An 18368-nucleotide genomic window follows, 5' to 3' on the forward strand; every position below is an offset into this window, starting at 1 on the left:
TTTATTACAAAAATAGAACAAAAACTTCGAAAACAAAATGATCTTTTCTAATTTAATGAAAAATGTGTTATTTTTTTATTGTTTTCCGTGCATGAGTTATACACAACTCATGTGGCACTAGAATCAATTTTTACACTGCACACCAGTTGAGTTGTATGTGACTCATGACAAATTTATTGAATTTATTTTGGAGAATTGAGTCTTCATATGCTTCACAAGGCTCCGGGCTCAAAACCAGCGTGAGGTAAATACAACTCACATGGCAGTTAATGTGTTAAGCCATTGTTAGATTTAATTGTAAATGACTTAAAATTGAAAGCAGACTTCATGAAACAAGACCTTGGGAATAATACTTTTAGGATACATCTGTGTCTGTATCTGTCTTCCCATGTCTCCAAATCACTCTGCTACTCTTGCATGATTTTTAATTCTTCAGAAAGACAGCCTGCAAATGAGCCTCCACAGGAGTGGGGGATTTTAGGAGTAACCTGGGCAGTGTGTGTGGGTGTGGAATGCTCTGTCTTGTCAACTCTCTCAACTGGTCTGCCTCCACTACCTCTCCTTGTGTTTTTCTGGTTTCTGTCTTTCTCATCTTCATCTCTGCCTATTACTGCTTCCCTCTGATTCTTCTCACCACAGTACTTGCTCCTCTCTCTACCCTGATGCGTGGAGAAAAAGTGGACCTGGCCACCTGGATTCCTTGACCCTTGATGTTGAGAGGGTCGAACCTCTGCATCCCACAGAGGATTGAGGTTGAGGAAAACAGTCAGGTCCTCGAGTTTCTAAAAGGGCCTTGCTCACTCCCTTAACGCTATTAAGACAGGTAGTACACTGCCGTACTTTTGGGGCCTTTGAGAATCACAAGGGGCTCTGGTTTTCTGTTTCCTGTTTCTCAATTGGTTTCAGTTCCGTTACCCTTCCCCCGTCTCTTTTGGTGTCTTTGAGACTTTTAGAACCTGTGTCACTTTCCCCAGGAGACCAGGACTTAGAACCACCCAGAGCAGAATCACAGCTGATAGAAGGTCCAGGTAAGAAACTGGGGAACTGGATACAGCCGCACTTGGTAGGCTGGGGGGTACAGTCGAGTCTTTGGAGTGAGTTGAAGAAGGATATGGAGTTAAAGAATGATTTTTTTAAAAACATAAGAGATTTTAGAGCATATTGGGACACTGATGGAAATGATAGAATATAGAAAGTTATATTGATGCTACAGGAGAGAAGGGATAAGTGAGGAAGAGAACTTCTTAAATCGATGAAGGAGTGAGTCCCAGTAGAGGGTAGGTCTTGGGCAGGAACACTTGTTTTCTGGTCATTGATGGGAAAGCAGAGAACAGTTGTGCAGGACCAGACAGGAGGGTATGGTTGGTGGATTATGAGGCAAGAGCATCAGCTTGGGGGTACAGATGGGGTAGGATAGGAGGTGTGGAGCTTTGAGGAGAAAGCAGAAGGGCCTCAGTGGTTATTGTGGGTCATGGGGAAATGAATGTAAGAAGTAAGCAGTGGCCTTCCAGAGCAGTGGTGAGTGCGGACCTGAATGGTACGTGGGACTCATCAGCAGAATTCAGCTCTGCCCCTTCCCAAATTTGAAACATAGTCTGGTCACTTCCCATCCAAGCCCTCGTTTCCTCTTCTGTCACAGAGAGATAGTGATTTTTAGTCAATGCTGAGATTGCTGAAATCAGAGACAAGAACGGTGAGGATGTGACACAGTGATTGCCATTTATAAGAAGCGCAGTCAATGGCAGCCACCGTGGTTCATGCTTTATTGCAAATCACAGGGTTTCTGCTCGGAACCATGGTGGAGACATAATTGCACAGCCTTTCCTCTCTGGTATGTCCCATCCTGTCATTGCAGAATCTTTCTCATTCATTGCAACAACCTTTTCGAACGGTTGCCTTAGAGCTTCTTGAGGACAAACAGTCCTCAGGGTGTCTCGGCGGTTGAACGGGGGCTGGGTGGGCTGCAGACATCTCCACGTTGTTTCTGGGATTGTAGAGTGTCAAGGTTCAACAGAAACGTGAGCCACATATGTAATTTTAAATTGTCAATTAGGCAATTTAAAAAGATAAGAAGAAACAAGTGAAATTAATTTTAATAAAATATTTTACTTAACCTTATATAGCCAAATTATCAGTTCAACGTGCAGTCACTATAAAAATTATTCTTCTAATTGTATAAATTTATGGGGTACATGTGTAATTTTGTTACGTGGAGAGACTGATTACACAGTGGCGAAGTCAGGGCTTTTAGGGTATCTGTCACCTGAATAACATACATTGTACTCATTAAGAAATCTCTTTCATCATCTCTTACCTTCCTCCAAAATTTATTAACGAGATAGTTCACGTGATTTTTTTCACACTAAGTCTTTGAAATCTGATGGATGTTTTACTGTTACAGCCCATCTCAAATCGGACTAGCTACATTTCAAGCGCTTGAAAGCTGTGAGTGGTGAGTGGCCACTGTATTAGACAACTCATCTGTATTGGTAGAGTAGCAGTGCAGTGGCAGAAAGAGACACCTGCTGGAATATTTGACAGCCTGAGCTGGGTGACTTTAAGCAATTAACTTACATGCTCTAAGTCTCAGTTTCCTCATCTGTGAAATGAGTATATTATAAAAACCTACATCAGTACATACTGTGTGTCAATCACTGGCTCATGCTTTATGGTACTAACCCATTTCATCCTTATAACAACCATTCGAGGAAGGCTGCTGCAAGGATTAGAGGAAAAGAACAGCTCTTGGCAAGAGGCTGACATATACTTTGCATACCTAATCCAGTGAAATCTCATACCAAACACATTTTTTTTTTTTTTTTTTGAGACAGAGTCTCACTCTGTCATCCTGGCTAGAATGCAGTGGCATCATCATAGCTCATCACATCCTGAAACTACTGGGCTCAAGCAATCCTCCTGCCTCAGCCTCCCAAGTAGCTGGGACTACAGATGTGCACCACCATGCCTGGCTAATTTTTTTGTTTTTTGTAGACATGGGGTCTTGCTCTTGCTTAGGCTTGCCTCAAACTCCTGGTCTCAAGCGATCCTCCTGCCTCGGCCTCCCAGAGTGCTAGGATTACAGGCGTGAGCCACCACACCTGGCCTCCAACACATATTTGGACTGCAATTAATAGTTCTATCATGCTCTACTTCATTCCCAAGAGAACTGAGCCCATCCAATGATAGAGAAGAGCATCTCATCTGTTTGGCCAAGTAATCACAGGGACAGGAGTAGAAAGGGGATCTCCCGTTCTGACTTCCTCTGGCACAGAATCCACAAGATGTAAAACGTGATTACACGTCTTCTGTTACTACTCACTGATCCATTTGACCTATCTTGGAAAATGAACCAAATAGTATGCCTTGCCTTTCACAATGGCAGAGGAAAGGGAGAGGCTTTCGTGACCCCCACGACAGAGGGGGAGCAGAGTCTGGGAGGGAGAAGTCGCATAGTCCTCGTACTAAGAGTCATGGGTGGGCGAAAGTCTTGGCCCACGTCTGTGTGACACTGGGTCACTGAAGCTATCTCTCACCAGTCTTCTGATACCCATACACCATTATTTTTTATTTTTTAAATTTGTGGTAAAATACACATAACAAAAAATTTACCATTTTAAGTGTACAATTCTGTGGCATTAAGCACATTTACAATCCTTTACATCTGCAACCAATATCTAGTTCCAGAACGTTTTCATCACCTCAAGCAGAAACTCCACACCCATTAAGTGGTAATTCTCCATTCCCCACTTTCCCTAGCCCCCAGCAACCACTAATCTGCTTTCCGTCTCTGTGAATTTGGTTATTCTGGATATTTCATGTAAGTGGAATCATACAATATGTGGCTTTAGTGTCTCACTCTTTTCGTGTAGCATGATGCTTTCAAGGTTTGTCCATGTTGTAGCATGTATCAGTGCTTCATTTTTCATGGCTGCATGCTATTCCATTGCATGCACAGACACTACATTTTGTTTCTCCATTCAGACATCTGTGTTGTTTCCACCTTCGGACTATTGTGAAGAGTGCCACTATGAATGTTTTTGTTTGAGTACATATTTTCTCTATTCATCTTTTTGTCCAATACTTTCTTCTTGGAGGGCAAAGACCTTATCATCTTTAGTCAGGTGACCTACCTGGTAGGTGGCTTGCACATCCGCAACTGTGGGAACGTGTGATAAGATGCCATCTCGCCACGTTCACCATGGTTGCCAGTTTACAGATGTGGGTAGGGATAGGGAACAGTGGTGAGGATGTTCTGGCCGGACTGGAAGCTCAGGGGAAGATGAGGGAGTTATGAGCGGGAAAATTGGCAGGTGCAGAAATGAGGGCTTAGGGAAACTGCGTGGAGGTGCATAACTGAAGAATGGCTGTTGTTAAACTATTTCAGGAGTGCACAAGATGGAGGCGAATTCTTCTCTCCCCGTGAATGTGTCTGGACGGACTCACGCTGTACCTGGTGGCTATCTTGTCCTGGATATCTTCTCTTATTTGGTATTAGTAGTCACCTTTGTCCTTGGCATCCTGGGCAATGGGCTTGTGATCTGGGTGGCTGGATTCCGGATGAAACACACAGTCACCACCATCTCTTACCTGAATCTGGCCTTAGCCGACTTCTTTTTCACCTCCACTTTGCCTTTCTCCATAGTCTCAAAGGCCTTGGGAGGACATTGGCCTTTTGGTTGGTTCCTGTGCAAGTTCATTAATACCATAGTGGACATCAACCTGTTTGGAAGTGTCTTCCTGATTGCGCTCATTGCCCTGGACCGTTGCATTTGTGTCCTGCATCCAGTCTGGGCCCAGAACCACCGCACCGTCGGTCTGGCCAAGAAGGTGATCCTTGGGCCCTGGATTCTTGCTCTGCTCCTCACCTTGCCAGTTATCATTCGTGTGACTACTGTGGCTAACAAAACGGTGGGGAAAGTATTCTGCACTTTTGACTTTTCACCCTGGACCAACGACCCTGTCGAGAAGTTCAAGGTTTCCGTCACCATGCTCACGCTGAGAGGGATCATCCGCTTCCTTATTGGCTTCACCATGCCGATGTCCACCATCGCCATCTGCTACGGGCTCATCGCCACCAAGATCCACAGACAAGGCCTGATTAAGTCCAGTCGTCCTTTACGGGTCCTCTCTTTTGTTGTAGCTGCCTTTTTTCTCTGCTGGTTTCCCTATCAGTTAGTTGCCCTCATGGTCACAGTCAGAATCCGTGAGGTGTTGCTTGGTATGAGCACAGGCTTCAGAATAGCGGTGAATGTGACAAGCGCTCTGGCCTTCTTCAACAGCTGCCTCAACCCGATGCTCTATGTCTTCATGGGCCAGGACTTCCGAGAGAGACTGATCCACTCCCTGCCCGCCAGTCTGGAGAGAGCCCTCACCGAGGACTCAGCCCCGACCAGTGACACAGCTACCAATTCTGCTTCACCTCCTGCAGAGGCTGAGTTACAGGCAGCATGAGGAGGGAGCTGGGAGACACATTTGAGCTCCGGTTTCTGGCTTCATCTCACCTTCAGTTATACCGAGCCACAGGCATTCCTTGCTTATTTTCGGGTTACCCAATTACAAATCAAAGAATCTTTGAACCCACCTATAACCTGTAAACCCCCACTTCAAGATGTCCTGTCTTTCCAGGCCAAGCCAATGTATATCTTCCATATATTGATTTATATTTTACCTGTAATTCCTGTCTCCCTAAAATGTATAAAACCAAACTGTAACCCAGCTGTCTCTGGCACATTTTCTTGGGACCTCTTGAGACCATGTTACCGGTGCTGCAGTCACATACATTGGCTTAGAATAAAACTCTTTAAATTATTTTACAGAGTTTGGGGTTTTCTTTTTCCACTAACAAATGAATATGTTCATGTCCTTCTATTTCTGTCTTTGTATTCCCTGTTTTCTTTCTGCCTTTGGCAAACGTGTTCCTGAGACAGCCACTGGCATTATCTGATAATCTTTAAAATCTCAAAACACCCTGTATGTCTTGTCACATAATAAGAAATATGTATTTGGTCTCTGCCCTGGGTTCCTGACACAGAACTCCTAAAACATTCATAATTTCCTGAGTGGTAGGTGTGCCTTTTATTATAATATTTGTTCTTAGTCCCAGTTCCTGACACAAGAGCTTCTAGGACCCTTGGAATCTCTGGATCAATGAGTCTTTCGTATGCTAATGAGAGGACTGGTGGCTGGGGACCCCTAGATATCTTCAGATGGGGGCTGGTCCCCAGAAAGACCAAGGCTTGACTAGAGGGTTGGAACTTTCAGCTCCACCCACTGAGCTCCAGGAAGGGTAGAGGTGCTGGAGAGTCACTTAATCACTAATGGCCAATGATTTAATCATTCATGCCTAAGTAAGGGAGCCTCCCTAAAAACCCTGCATAACAGGGTTTGGAGAGACTCGGGGTTGGTGAACACATCCACGTGCCTGGAGGTGTTGCACCCCAACTCCTGCAGCTATAATAGAGACCTCCTGATCCTTGCCCTATGTATCTCCTCATTTGACTGTTCATTTATATCCTTTATAATAAACTGGTAATAGTAAGTAAAGTGTTTCCATGAGTTCTGTGAGCCATAATAACAAATTATTGAACCAAGGAGGGGTGGTGGGGACCCTGATTTGTAGCCAGGTCAGACAGAAGTGTGGGTACCCTGGGGACCCACTATTTATGATTGGCATGTGAAGTGGGGGACAGTCTTGTGGGACTGAGCCCTTACCCTGTGGGGGCTGCTCTAATTCTGTAACCAAGGTCAAGCTTGTATCACTCGCCTCAGGGATCAACCCCCACGTGCAGAGGACCCTGGGTCAGAGGAGCCTGGACATGAGCAGAATGTGCACATCTGGACTTCCAGGAGGCTCCTGCTCACCCCCAATGATGCTAACACAGTGACCCCACATCCTTGGCTGTTTGGAAATCAGGAGAGACCCTAGTTCCTGTTACTCAGGCAGCCCTCAACCTATTTCCGCTCCTTGTTCCTCAATTCTGTTCTTTCAGAAGTTCCCGAAGCTTGAGACAATCTTCATACACGACCGGAACTCCCGGAAACCCCAAGGCAAGAACTGCATTAGGAAGTGCAGCTGGGTCAGCAAATAGACCCGTAAGCCGTAGGGAAGCAGGAACCTCAGCTCATGGGTCCCCAGGAGGGAGTGCTGGGGACCTGGACTCCTAGGACTGAGGGCTTCATCTCTTGGAGCCTCTGTCTTCTCATTTGTAAAATGGGTATATGAACAATCCCTCCCACGCAGGATTGTCTGCACAATGAAAAGAGACAGAGTTTATTTCTCCACAGGAATGGAGATGAGCCAATCACAACCACATGCACAGCTGTGGACGGATCTCGCAGATGTAACACTGGGTGAGAGAAGCTGGGCGTGAAAGAGGGCACCCTATATAATTTCATCTCTACGAGCTTTAGAAATGGGGGGACTACCCCATGCTGATTAGGACAGTACTTACCCTTGGTGTGGAGGGAGGTGACTGAGAGGGGGTAATGGGGGTGTCCTGTGTCTTGATCCTAGTGCTGGTCACAGGGGCGCGTGAACACTGAAAGTTTACTGCGGTACATTTATGACATGTGCGACGCTCTGTATGTGTGTTATACTCCGTCTTTTACTGAGAGAGAGGAGGGAGGGAGGGGGGAGAGAGAAGAGAAGGGAGGGAGAGGGGATGGAGGGAGTGAAAAAGGAAGATAGAATGGAGAGAGGGAAGGGAGACAGGGAGAGAAGGGAGAAAGGGAGGAAAGGAGAAAGGAGAGAGGGAGAGAGAGAGAAGCAAGTGGGAGAGAGAAAAAGGAGGGAGTGAGGGAGAGAGGGAGAGAGGGAGAGAGGGCTTTCTTGGCACAGAGGAGTAAAGGGTGAGTTTTAGACTTTGCTGCAGCTGAACAGATGAGGAAGGGTGAGTTGGCACAGGGCTTGGTAGAGACAGTGAACATCATTTCTGATCCTTCCCCACCTGACTCTCTCATTCACACATCTGGGGGCACAGAGAGGAGGCTGCGGGAGACACCAGCACTGAAGGCAGAAATAGCTGGTCTCCAAGCACAGCCATGCCAGTGACCTGAGGCATCTGGGCAGTGCCTGCGGCAGAGACAGCGCCATTGATAAATTCCTGCTATTGTCAATATTATTCCCATGGGCTGGTAATGGCCTCAGTCTCCTAAGCCTCAGAATTAGCCAGAGGCCTTGATTTCTGGGACTCTGACATGAGAGAGACCCCACATCTCTGTCCCCTAAATTAATATATGTGGGGGCAGCCCCAGAGGTGTGCTGAGAAGGTTCGTATCAGCTCACAGAGAGACAATTATTAAAATTTCAGGAATTTTTATGAACCATTGTTAAAAATTAAACCATATAAGCCTACAATGAAATAAGCAATATTAAAAACAAAGGTAACAGATTCTTTTAAAATTCATCACTTCCCAGTTATTTTGCTACATTTTGACGAACCAATGTAGTTCTACCATATATTCTGGTTGTTTTACTTTTGTCTTACTCATTGACATAAACAAAATACCAACCAGCATTCACGTCAGAACTACACTCATTCATCAGCAACACGAGCCACTTCTTGGCTGAATTCAAGAGTAACCAAGCATTTATTTGTAATCTGATGTTGTGACAGTATTGTTGGTGATAGAATTATAAAATAAGGGCTGGGCATGGTGGCTCACGCCTGTAATCCTAGCACTCTGGGAGGCCAAGGCGGGAGGATTGCTTGAGCTCAGGAGTTCAAGACCAGCCTAAGCAAGAGCGAGATCCGGTCTCTACTAAAAATAGAAAAATTAGCCAGGTGTCATGGAGTGCACCTGTAGTTTTAGCTAATTCGGGAGGCTGAAGCAGGAGGATTGCAGGAGTCCAAGAGTTTGAGGTTGCAGTGAGCTATGATGATGCCGCTGCATTCTATCCAGGGCAACAGAGTGAGGCTCTATCTCAATATATATATATATATATATATATATATGTAACAAATACACTTTTTATATTTTATATATATTATATTATATATAATGGTACTGGATTTTGTAAGAAATTGCAAGTTGCCCTGAAGTTATAATTGTATGGCATTTACAATAAAGAGAATTGTATATTATATTATTATTTGTAGACAGTGTGCTACATATCCTTTATAATCAGTAAAAGTGATTGTATACTTATGTGTTTATATACAGACATACATTTTGTTTTCCTGGAGAGCCAGCTGTTAAACATTTACCAGCACACCACAGTGCAGAAAGCACATGTGTTTTGGATTCTGCAAGGGCCGCATTCAAATCCCAGCTGTTACTACTGATATGTGATCTCAGACAAGTCACTTCCCTCTTTGAACCTCAATTTTCTCTTCTTTAACATGGGAGTTGTACCAACTACTTGAGGGATATCTTTTGCTCATGAATATGAAGTGGGCAACACAGACCTTGGCATATATATCATGGCCACCAACAACATCATGGCTATTTCAGCCTGCTGGAGACCGGTCTACTTTCTCTGTCCTGTGAGACCCAGACCACTGTGATATGGCACTTCCTGTCCAACCTGCCCTCTCCCGTCCTCAGAGTCTTCCTTCCTCCTTGCAATCTCTTTGTTAATCAAGAGATTGGGGAACCATTCGGCCATAGACTTTACTCTGAAGTCCTTGGACCTGGGCATAGGAGAGAGGAAACAGCCTCCTCATGGGGCATTCTGGTCCCATGCACCTCAGCAGAGGCCTCAGCCACAGTCCTTAGAGGAGGACTGACCGCATGAACTTCTCCAGGGCAATGGCCAGCAGCCAGTTTATCACGCACTCTCGCGTGCTCTGTGCTGACCACAGTAATTTCCTAGGGCTGCTCTAACTCATTACCACAAACTGAGTAGCTTAAAACCACAGAAACGTATTAGCTCACAGTTCTGGAGACCAGAAGTCTGAAATCAAAGTGTCAGTAGGGTTGTTTCTTTCTGGAGGCTCTGAGGAGAGCCCCTTCCATGTCTCTCTTAGCTCCTGGAGGCTGCTGGCAATTCCTGGCGTTCGTTGGTGTTATGGATTGAATTTTGTCCTTCTTCCAACTCCCCATTCCTATGCTGAAGTCCTAACCACCAGTACCTCAGAATGTTTCCTTATTTGGATATTGGATCATTGAAAATATAATTTTTTTTTTTTTGAGACAGAGTCTCACTCTGTCACCCAGGCTAGAGTGCAGTGGCATCATCATAGCTCACTGCAACCTCAAACTCCTGGGCTCAAGTGATCCTCCTGCCTCAACCTCCCACGTAGCTGAGACTACACGTGTGTACCAGCACATGCCTGTAGTTTCAGCTACTGTTTAGGACTATACATTTTTCTATTTTTGTAGACATGGGGGGGGGGTCTCACTATGTTGCTCAGGCTGGTCTTGAACTCCTGGCCTCAAGCGATCCTCTCTCCTCAGCTTCCTGAACTGCTAGGATTACAGATGTGAGCCACCACACCTGGCCGCAGGCGTAATTATTTAAGTTAAGATGAGGTCATACTGGAGTAGGGTGGACCCATAATCCAACATGACTAATGTTCTCATGAAAAGGGGAAATTTGGACACAGGAAGAACATTATATGATGAAGGCAGAGATTGCAGTGATGCTTCTCCAAGCCAAGCAACACCAAAGATTGTCAGCAAATCACCAGAAGCCAGGCGAGAGGCATGGAATAGATTCTCCCTCACAGCCCTCAGAAGGAACCAATCCCGCTGAAACACCTTGATCTTGGACTTCTAGCCTCCAAAATTGTGAGACAATAAATTTCTGTCATTTAAGCCACCCAGTCTGTGGCACAGTCAGCCCTCTGTATTGGCAGGTTCCACATTCAAGGATTCAACCAATCACAGACAGAAAATATTTGGAATAAAACATCAATAAAGCATAATACAAATTTTAAAAACACAGTATAACAACTACTTACATAGCATGTATGTTGTATTAGATATTATAAGTAACCTGGAGATCATTTAAAATATACAGGAGGATGTACGCAGGTTATATGTAAATACTATGCCATTTTATAAAAGTGTCTTGAGCATCTGTGGATTTTGGTATCCACGGGGGTCCTGGAACCAATCCCTCGTAGATACCGAGGGGTGACTGACTGTACTTGGTTACTACTCTAGAAAATGAATACCCTTGGCTTGTACATGCACCACTCCGATCTCTACCTCCGTCTTCACATCATTTCCTCTCTGTGTTTGGTGCGTAATCTCCCTCTAGTTTCCACTCTTATGAAGAACACCTGTGATGGGATTTAGGGCCCACCTTAAACCCAGGATCAGCTCAAGTCGAAATTCTTTATGACATTTGCAAAAACCCTTTTTCCAAATAAGGTCACATTTATAGGTCCTGGGGATCAGGACTTGAACGTATCTTTCGGTGGGGGGGGCGCCCTTCAACCCACCACGTGAGGGGATTCATACACATCCTCTCATGTAATCCTCACTCCAATACAGCGACAGAGGAGGGAAACTGAAGCTCTGAGGGAATAAAGCACTTTCCCAAACTCACAGGTGTTGGAGGTGGTATTAGATTCCCCGGTCTTTCTGACTTCCTGCTGTGTCATGCTCTGTCCCAGAGGTGGCCTCAGTAGCAATGATTGATGAATGAATGAATGAGTGAATAAACGAATCAAGCAGCTCAGCAGCAGGCAAGCAAGCTATCTTGTACAAATGTTTTCTAGAAATAGCAAATTATCAGTGGAATATTAATAATTTGGGAGCCCATTTAAACGAAGTTTCCATCCCTGGTGCCTCCAGCTCTCCCGTGACATTGAATATATCAGGGCCTTGGTTTTTCTATCTGTAAAATGGGGATTATAATACTTTCCTCAAATATTTTTCAAGGATGTTAAGTGAGAGAAAGCACATAGGTCAATGCTAGGCACATTATTAATAAATTATTTCACTTTGGGATACATCATTTCCTAGTCAGATGGTTCCCAAATTTTACAGCAGGTGAGAATTACCTGGGGCATTTGTTTAAGTCATTTCCAAAGCTCTGAGCTTGCAAAATCAGAATACACGGGAGTGGGGCCCTGTAGGTTGCATGTTTAGCAAATGCACACGGATGATTTAGATGCTTTAGGGTCCACAGACCAGTTTGCAGAGCACTTAGTATCCGGTAACAAGAGCACGCGGTGGAGCCAGTTTCTCGTTTGTGCTCTCGGGCAGGCTTCTTCACCTCTCTCATCTCCCAACATTTGGAAAAATGGAAATCGAATTATCACAAGGACTGGAAGAGAATTGGCCAGGATGGTGTCAGGGTTGAAAAGCCAGATCTCATCTCAAACTCCTTACTTAACTTCACGACACCTGCAAAACCCCTTATAACTCTTCTTTCCAAATAAGGTCACATTTAGAAGTAGGGTTAGGACTCAGACATAACTTTTGGGGGCCACTGGTCAATCCCCTACATGTGGGGGCTCCTATCATCCTCTTGTGGAATCCTGTTGTGTAATATATGGACAGAAAACCATGGCAACATTATTTCCTCTTCTCCATCTGACGGCATCCACCGGGGATGACAGCATTGTGGTTTGGAGCTGCCGGCCTGGAGTACCTGCAGCACAGACTGCAGAAGAGGCCTCCAGACTTCTGCTGCTCTGACCATCTGTCTGCAGCCCGTGGGCGTGTCCCTTTGATGACACACCAGCCATGCCGCATGCTCTTTGGCTGCTCACCAAACTTCTCTGAGCTTCTTGCTATGCTGAACTCCTCCCAATAGCCCCAGGTGGGAGGGTCCCCTCGCCCCACTCTTGAGAGATGAAAAAGCTGGGGCCCAGGGATTAAGTCGGTACCCAACAGAGTTCCATCCACCCACATCTATAATATAGTGATGGGCTCTCCTTGTCTACAGGTGGCTAAGGTGGGGAAAGAGGCTGAGGCCCAGGAGGTGGCTTGTCCAAGGCCATCAGCCTTAGAACTCAAGAGTGTCTGACTCCAGAGCACCCCCCGCCCCGCCCCGCCCCGGCTGACTCCTCAGACAAGAGCTGGAGTATCCAGGGAGGGTAAAAGGGTCCCCCTGTTGCCATCTGAGTTAGTCATGGAGACCTTCAGCTACTGATTCAGAGATGGCTGAACTCATCTCATATTCCAGTGTGCCAGGCAGACTCTCTCTCTTAACCTTAAGAGATACTCTGTGAAGGATAACTGGAGATAGTCCCATTTTACAGACGAGGAAAGAAAGGGTCAGGGGGAAAGAAATGGCTCCTTGCCAAGAATATACAAGTAAATGTGACATAATTAGGGTTTGTGTCCCCTTAAAGTTCATTGTTGAAATCCTAACCCCCAAGGTGATGGTATTAGGAGGTGGGGATTTGGGGGTGATTAGGTCATGGAATTTGTACCCTTGTAAAAGAGGCCTGAGAGAGACCCCCTTGCCTCTGCCACCGTGTGAGGACACAATGAGAAGGTTCTATCAACCAGGAAACAGCTCCTCACCAGACACCAAATCTGCCAGTGCCTTGATCGTAGACTTTTTAGCCTCCAGAACTGTGAGAAACAAGTTTCTGTTGTTTATAAGCGACCCAGTGTATATTTCATTAGAGCAGCCAGAATGGACTGAGACAATAAGAAATATATATTTGGTCACAGGTTCTGGTTTCTGGCACAGAGTTCCTAAAACTCGTGTAATTCCCTGAGTGGTAGGGGTGAGATTGTCTTTTGTTATTCATAATAAGCCCCTTTCAATCTTACCTGAGTTGATGCTAATGAGGTGACTCTAGCAGGGTGGCGGCTGGTTTGCCAGAGGAATCAACCTTGTGATTAGAGTGTTGGAACTTTCAGCCTCATCTCCAACCTTCAGGAAGCTTAGAGGGGTGCAAACTGACTAATAGTCAATAGCCAATGATTTAATCAATCGCACCTAGGTAAAGGAGCTTCCATGAAAACCCTAAATAACGGGGGTTCAGAGAGCTTCCGTGTTGGTGAATGCATCCACGTGGTGCCAACTCCACAGCGACAGAAGCTCCTGCACTTGGGACCCTTCTGGACCTGTCCCTGTGTACTTCCTCACCTGTTCATTTGTATCCTTTTTAATATTCTTTGTAATAACCGGCAAATGTAAGTAAAGTGTCCCCCTGAGTTCTGTGAGCTGTTATAGCAAATTATTGAACGTGAAGAGGGGGTCCCGGGAGCCCCTGATTCGTAGCCAAGTCAGACAGAATGTGGGGACCCTATGATCCCACTACTTGCGACTGACATCTGAAGTAGGGGGACAGTCTCGTGAGATTGAGCCTCCACCTATGGAGGCTGCACTAACTCCCAGCAGTTAGTGTCAGAATTTAAACAAATCCTTAGACATTCAGTTGTCCAGAGAGTTGGAAGATTGATTGTTAGTGGGAAAAAAAGCCCACACGTCAGAGTATTATGAGCAGAGAAACAGGGTTTTCTTTCAAAACCACTCTTCCCTGGTGGCCCCCCGCAGTCCAGGCAGCCAGCCCCGCCCTGGCTCTCCGTCCTCGGATTTATTTTCTGAATCACACTGTTGTGCTCCTCCTGTGGAGGCTCTTCCGCCCTGGTTGTGGTGGAGGTGGACCTGGGACTCAAAGTGGGCAACAGGAACTTCAGGAGGGTCGGGGGAAGGCACAGAGCTAAGACCACATCTGCAAGAGTCACCCGGGCCTGGGAACATTGTCTGTCAGAGATTAGAATAAGGCGAACCCAGAATTCGGGACCCCAGGCCTCCTCTCGTGCCCACAGGAGTCAGGCCCCCAACCCCCTCGTCCCCCAGACCCAGGGTCTGGATCCCCAACCCCCTCCTCCCCCAGACCCAGGGGTCTAGGCCCAGCCCCTCCTCCCCCAGACCCAGAGGTCTTGGTCCCCCTCCCCTCTACCCACAGTGACCTGCTCAGTAGATAGAGCGACTTAACTCCTGACACCTGATTTCTATTACCTGGCTATGCTGCCTCATGTCACTGCGTCACTCTGGCCAGGAAACCACTCTGCTCAGGCCTCATTTTTCCTGTCTGGAAGACAAGACTCCTCCTCTCTTGCTTCCCTGGGATAGACAGCTGCTGAAAAAGGAAGTCCCACCCTCTCCCTCCCACTCTCTGGTGCTGTTTGTTTCCCTCCAGGGAAAAGGGCTAGAGAGAGAGTGGAAGACTGGGTGGAGGGTGTCTTCGGCTGGACACCGACAGGGCCCTCCCCCTCCGGGCCTTCCCTTCCCTCCTCCCAGCTCCAGCAGTGGTCCTACAGCTTCTCCTGACGTGCCAGCTGGAAGCAGAGGCTGGATTGTACAATCATCATCACTGGGCGGCCTCCCTCCCTCCCCCGGTTTCAGCAGAATCTTGGAGGTCTAGGTGTTTCCCAGAACACGCGTGTGTGGGAGGAATGGCCCGGTCTAACTCCAAATCCATTAGGGCTCCTCTGGGAGCATGGCGGCCCAAGCCTTCTGAATTCTTGGAAGTCCAGAGGCAGTCTGCTTCCAGATTTGGGATCTTTCCTGATCCTGAGGTCTTTCTGTCTAAGGTCCGATCTCCCTGGGAGCTTCTCACCCATCCCTCCCAGGACTGGGCACTCGGAGTGGCATCCACAGAGCTGTTGGGGAGGGTTGGCAATGGGGAGTCCCCTCTGGTGGCTCTCTCTCCCCCACATCTCTCCTTTCCTTTCTCTCTTCTTACTCCATTCTCCTCCTCCTCCTCCTCCTCTGACCTTCCTCCTTCTCCCCCTTTCTCCCTGTCTATCACCCCCTTCTTGTCCCCCTCCTTTCCTTCCTCTTCTCTTTCTCTCTCCTCTCCATACACCATTCTGAGTCTCTATCCCAATCTCACTCATTCATTCAACACCTATTTACTGCGCACCTACCGGGAACCAGGCACCGGGCCTGGCTCCAAGGAAACAGTCATGAACAAAACAGGTAACACCACTGCCTCTGACAAGGGAGACACACATTACACACAAAAAGATGCTAAATGAGCAAGTTGTACGTTATGTAGGAAGGTGATCAATGCTTGGAGAAAACAAAAAAGCAGAGGTGGGTAAAGGGGCCCGGGAATCCAGGGTGGGGCAGGTTTCTCTATTAACAGGGTGGTCAGGTAAGCCAGCTCCCCACAACCACCCCCTCTCCTGTCTCTCAGTATCTGGATTCTCCCAAAGCGCTTCCTTCCCTGCCAATCCAGGACACCCAGCAAAGAAACCATCCACCTGGACGCAGGCATTTAACGAAACACGGACTTCTTCAAGTTACCTCCCAGGGTCCCCTTACCTCCCTGTTTCCCCAGGAGGAAGTCATCTTTGAGACCAGTACCTGCTTAAGATGGGGCAAAGGGAGGAGCAAATGTAGGAGGAACCAGCCGAGGTGAAGGGCTCCATGTCTGTGTCCAGCTCCTAGCCTCAGGGTTTACTCTCGCACCTCTGCCCATCCTCATTCACACTTCCTCAGGGGCTGCACCAGTCCACGGCTTCACCTCCATCCAAGCTCAGACTCAGAGCTCTCTCTAGCCTGGAGAAGACTCTGGGATCTCTGATTCTCTGATATGACCCCACCACCACTGAGTCGCTGTGGTCAAGAGCACTCTCCAACTCCCGTCTCTCTGTCCCTCACTGGGACCCAGAGCTGATCCTGCCCCTCCCCTGCTCACAGCCCTCCCGTGGCTCTCCAGTGGCCCGAGGACAAGGTCCTAGCCTCTGATTCCGGTATTCAAAACCCTGAATGTTACACATATTAAATAGCTTGATTTAGCCATTCCACAACATACACATCTAGCAAAACATCATGTTGCACATCCTATGTATATATACATATATATATATATATATATACATATACTGCTAACTTGTCAATTTAAAATTAAATTCTAGAAATCCCCACATGGGTGGGCACCATTAGGTACCCACCTCCCATTCTCTGGCTTCACCTTCATGCTTCCACAGCATCAATTTGCCCATACTTTCCTGACTGGCCGTGCCATTTCTTGCCTTTCCACCCCCACCCTTACCAAGGCTAACTCCTCATTAGTCAGGATCACCTCCTCCAAGAAGCCCTCCCTGACTCTCCAGCTGATTCGGTGCAACCTCAAACGGGTTTGTGGTCCTCTGTTTACACAGCTGTCTCCTCCATGGGATTGGCATCTCCTCAAGGGCAGGGCCCAGGGCTGAGTCATCTCTGTGTGCCCAACATGGCCCAGCCCAGAGCCCCGTTCACCAGAGGTCAGGAGATGTCCCTAAGATGAATAAATGTTCTTTCCTCGGCCTTTTCTCAATTTTTGCTTTATCTCCACCACACTTCTCTCCTTTCGGTCCTGGTGTTCTGCAAGCCATGCCCTGAAGTTTTCTGACGATGATCAAAATCTTGGGAAGGCCATGTGGACCCAGGGCAGGGACAGGAGATCAGCTGCCCTTGGAGTGGAGGGGTCTGGGAGAGAGGACTGATAGTGGGGGGTGCTGGAGGTCTCTGCTTGTCCCCCCATTGCCAGTCCCTGCCTCCTATGGGGCAACCCAGCTCTCTCTCTCCTTGTCTTTCAGTTCTTGTCTTGGCTGCTCCCAGCCTTGGTCATCTCTCTCTGCAAGAAATTCTGGGATTTCAACATGAGACATTAATAATAATACCAAAAAAAAAAAAAAAGAAAAAGAAAAGAAAGAAAGAAAGAAAAAAAAAAAAGAAAGAGAAGGAAAAAAAGAAATTCTGGGAGATTGGACATATGGGTATGAAGGAGGAGGCGGATTGGGGGCCTGGACCTCTTGGTCCGAGGGAGGAGGGGCTGGGGGCCTGGATTCCTGGGTCCTGGAGGAGGGAACCACTGGGGTTTAAAGTCCTGGTTTCTTCTCCCTCATCCACACTCTAGTTTTAGAAACCTCTGGTTTTATACAGTTGCTCCACCCGGGCAGGGCGGGGTGGGGGCTGGGCAACCACTTGCCAGGCTTCTAGGCGGAGCCTGGGCTGCCCCCTCCCACCAAGTAGAGGGATCACCCTCCCCTTCTGCTCTGGGCTAACCCCGGATCATCAGATCATCGGAGGATCCCTCATCCTGACACAGCCAGACACCAGGCGCCCCAGGCGCCCGGCAGCAGCGTCAGGCACCGCCCGGCACGCCCTGGCTGCTGGGCGGGGCGCCCTGGCGCTGGGGGACGCTCCTTCTCTCCCTCCAGCCAGGCTGGGCAAGGGCTTAACCTGGCGCTGCCCCCAAGCCTGCCTCCCGGGGGAACCCCAGGGTGTGAGGACTTGGTGTCCCACAGAGGAGACTCCAGGACAGGCTGGAAGAGATGGAGCAGCAGAAAGAAACGAAAACTTAGAGACAGAAAAACAGTCAGAGAGAAATAGTGATGGGCGGGGGATGCACAGAGTTGAAGTCTCGGGAGGAGATCGGTCGGGATGTAGAGAGGTAGAGGGAGGACAGAGACAGAGACAGAGACAGAGAGAAAAAATGAGAAAGACAGGAGGG

General features: G+C 47.5%; 1 protein-coding gene across 1 annotated transcript; it reads left to right on the forward strand.

Annotated features, from left to right (window-relative positions):
- Window positions 1-987: 987 nt before the first annotated feature.
- FPR1 (formyl peptide receptor 1) lies at window positions 988-5548 on the forward strand. The gene is made up of 2 exons (XM_069457865.1): window positions 988-1028; window positions 4385-5548. The coding sequence occupies exon 2, from the start codon at window positions 4396-4398 to the stop codon at window positions 5449-5451; it is 1056 nt and encodes a 351-aa protein (XP_069313966.1). The 5' UTR covers window positions 988-1028; window positions 4385-4395; the 3' UTR covers window positions 5452-5548.
- The last annotated feature ends 12820 nt before the right edge of the window (window positions 5549-18368 follow it).

Source organism: Eulemur rufifrons, chromosome 24 (genome assembly GCF_041146395.1).
Source record: "Eulemur rufifrons isolate Redbay chromosome 24, OSU_ERuf_1, whole genome shotgun sequence".
Classification (NCBI taxonomy): Eukaryota; Metazoa; Chordata; class Mammalia; order Primates; family Lemuridae; genus Eulemur; species Eulemur rufifrons.

Coding starts and splice junctions, on each gene's coding strand:
- FPR1 (XM_069457865.1), top strand. CDS start 4,396: ATGGAGGCGAATTCTTCTCTCCCCGTGAATGTGTCTGGACGGACTCAC.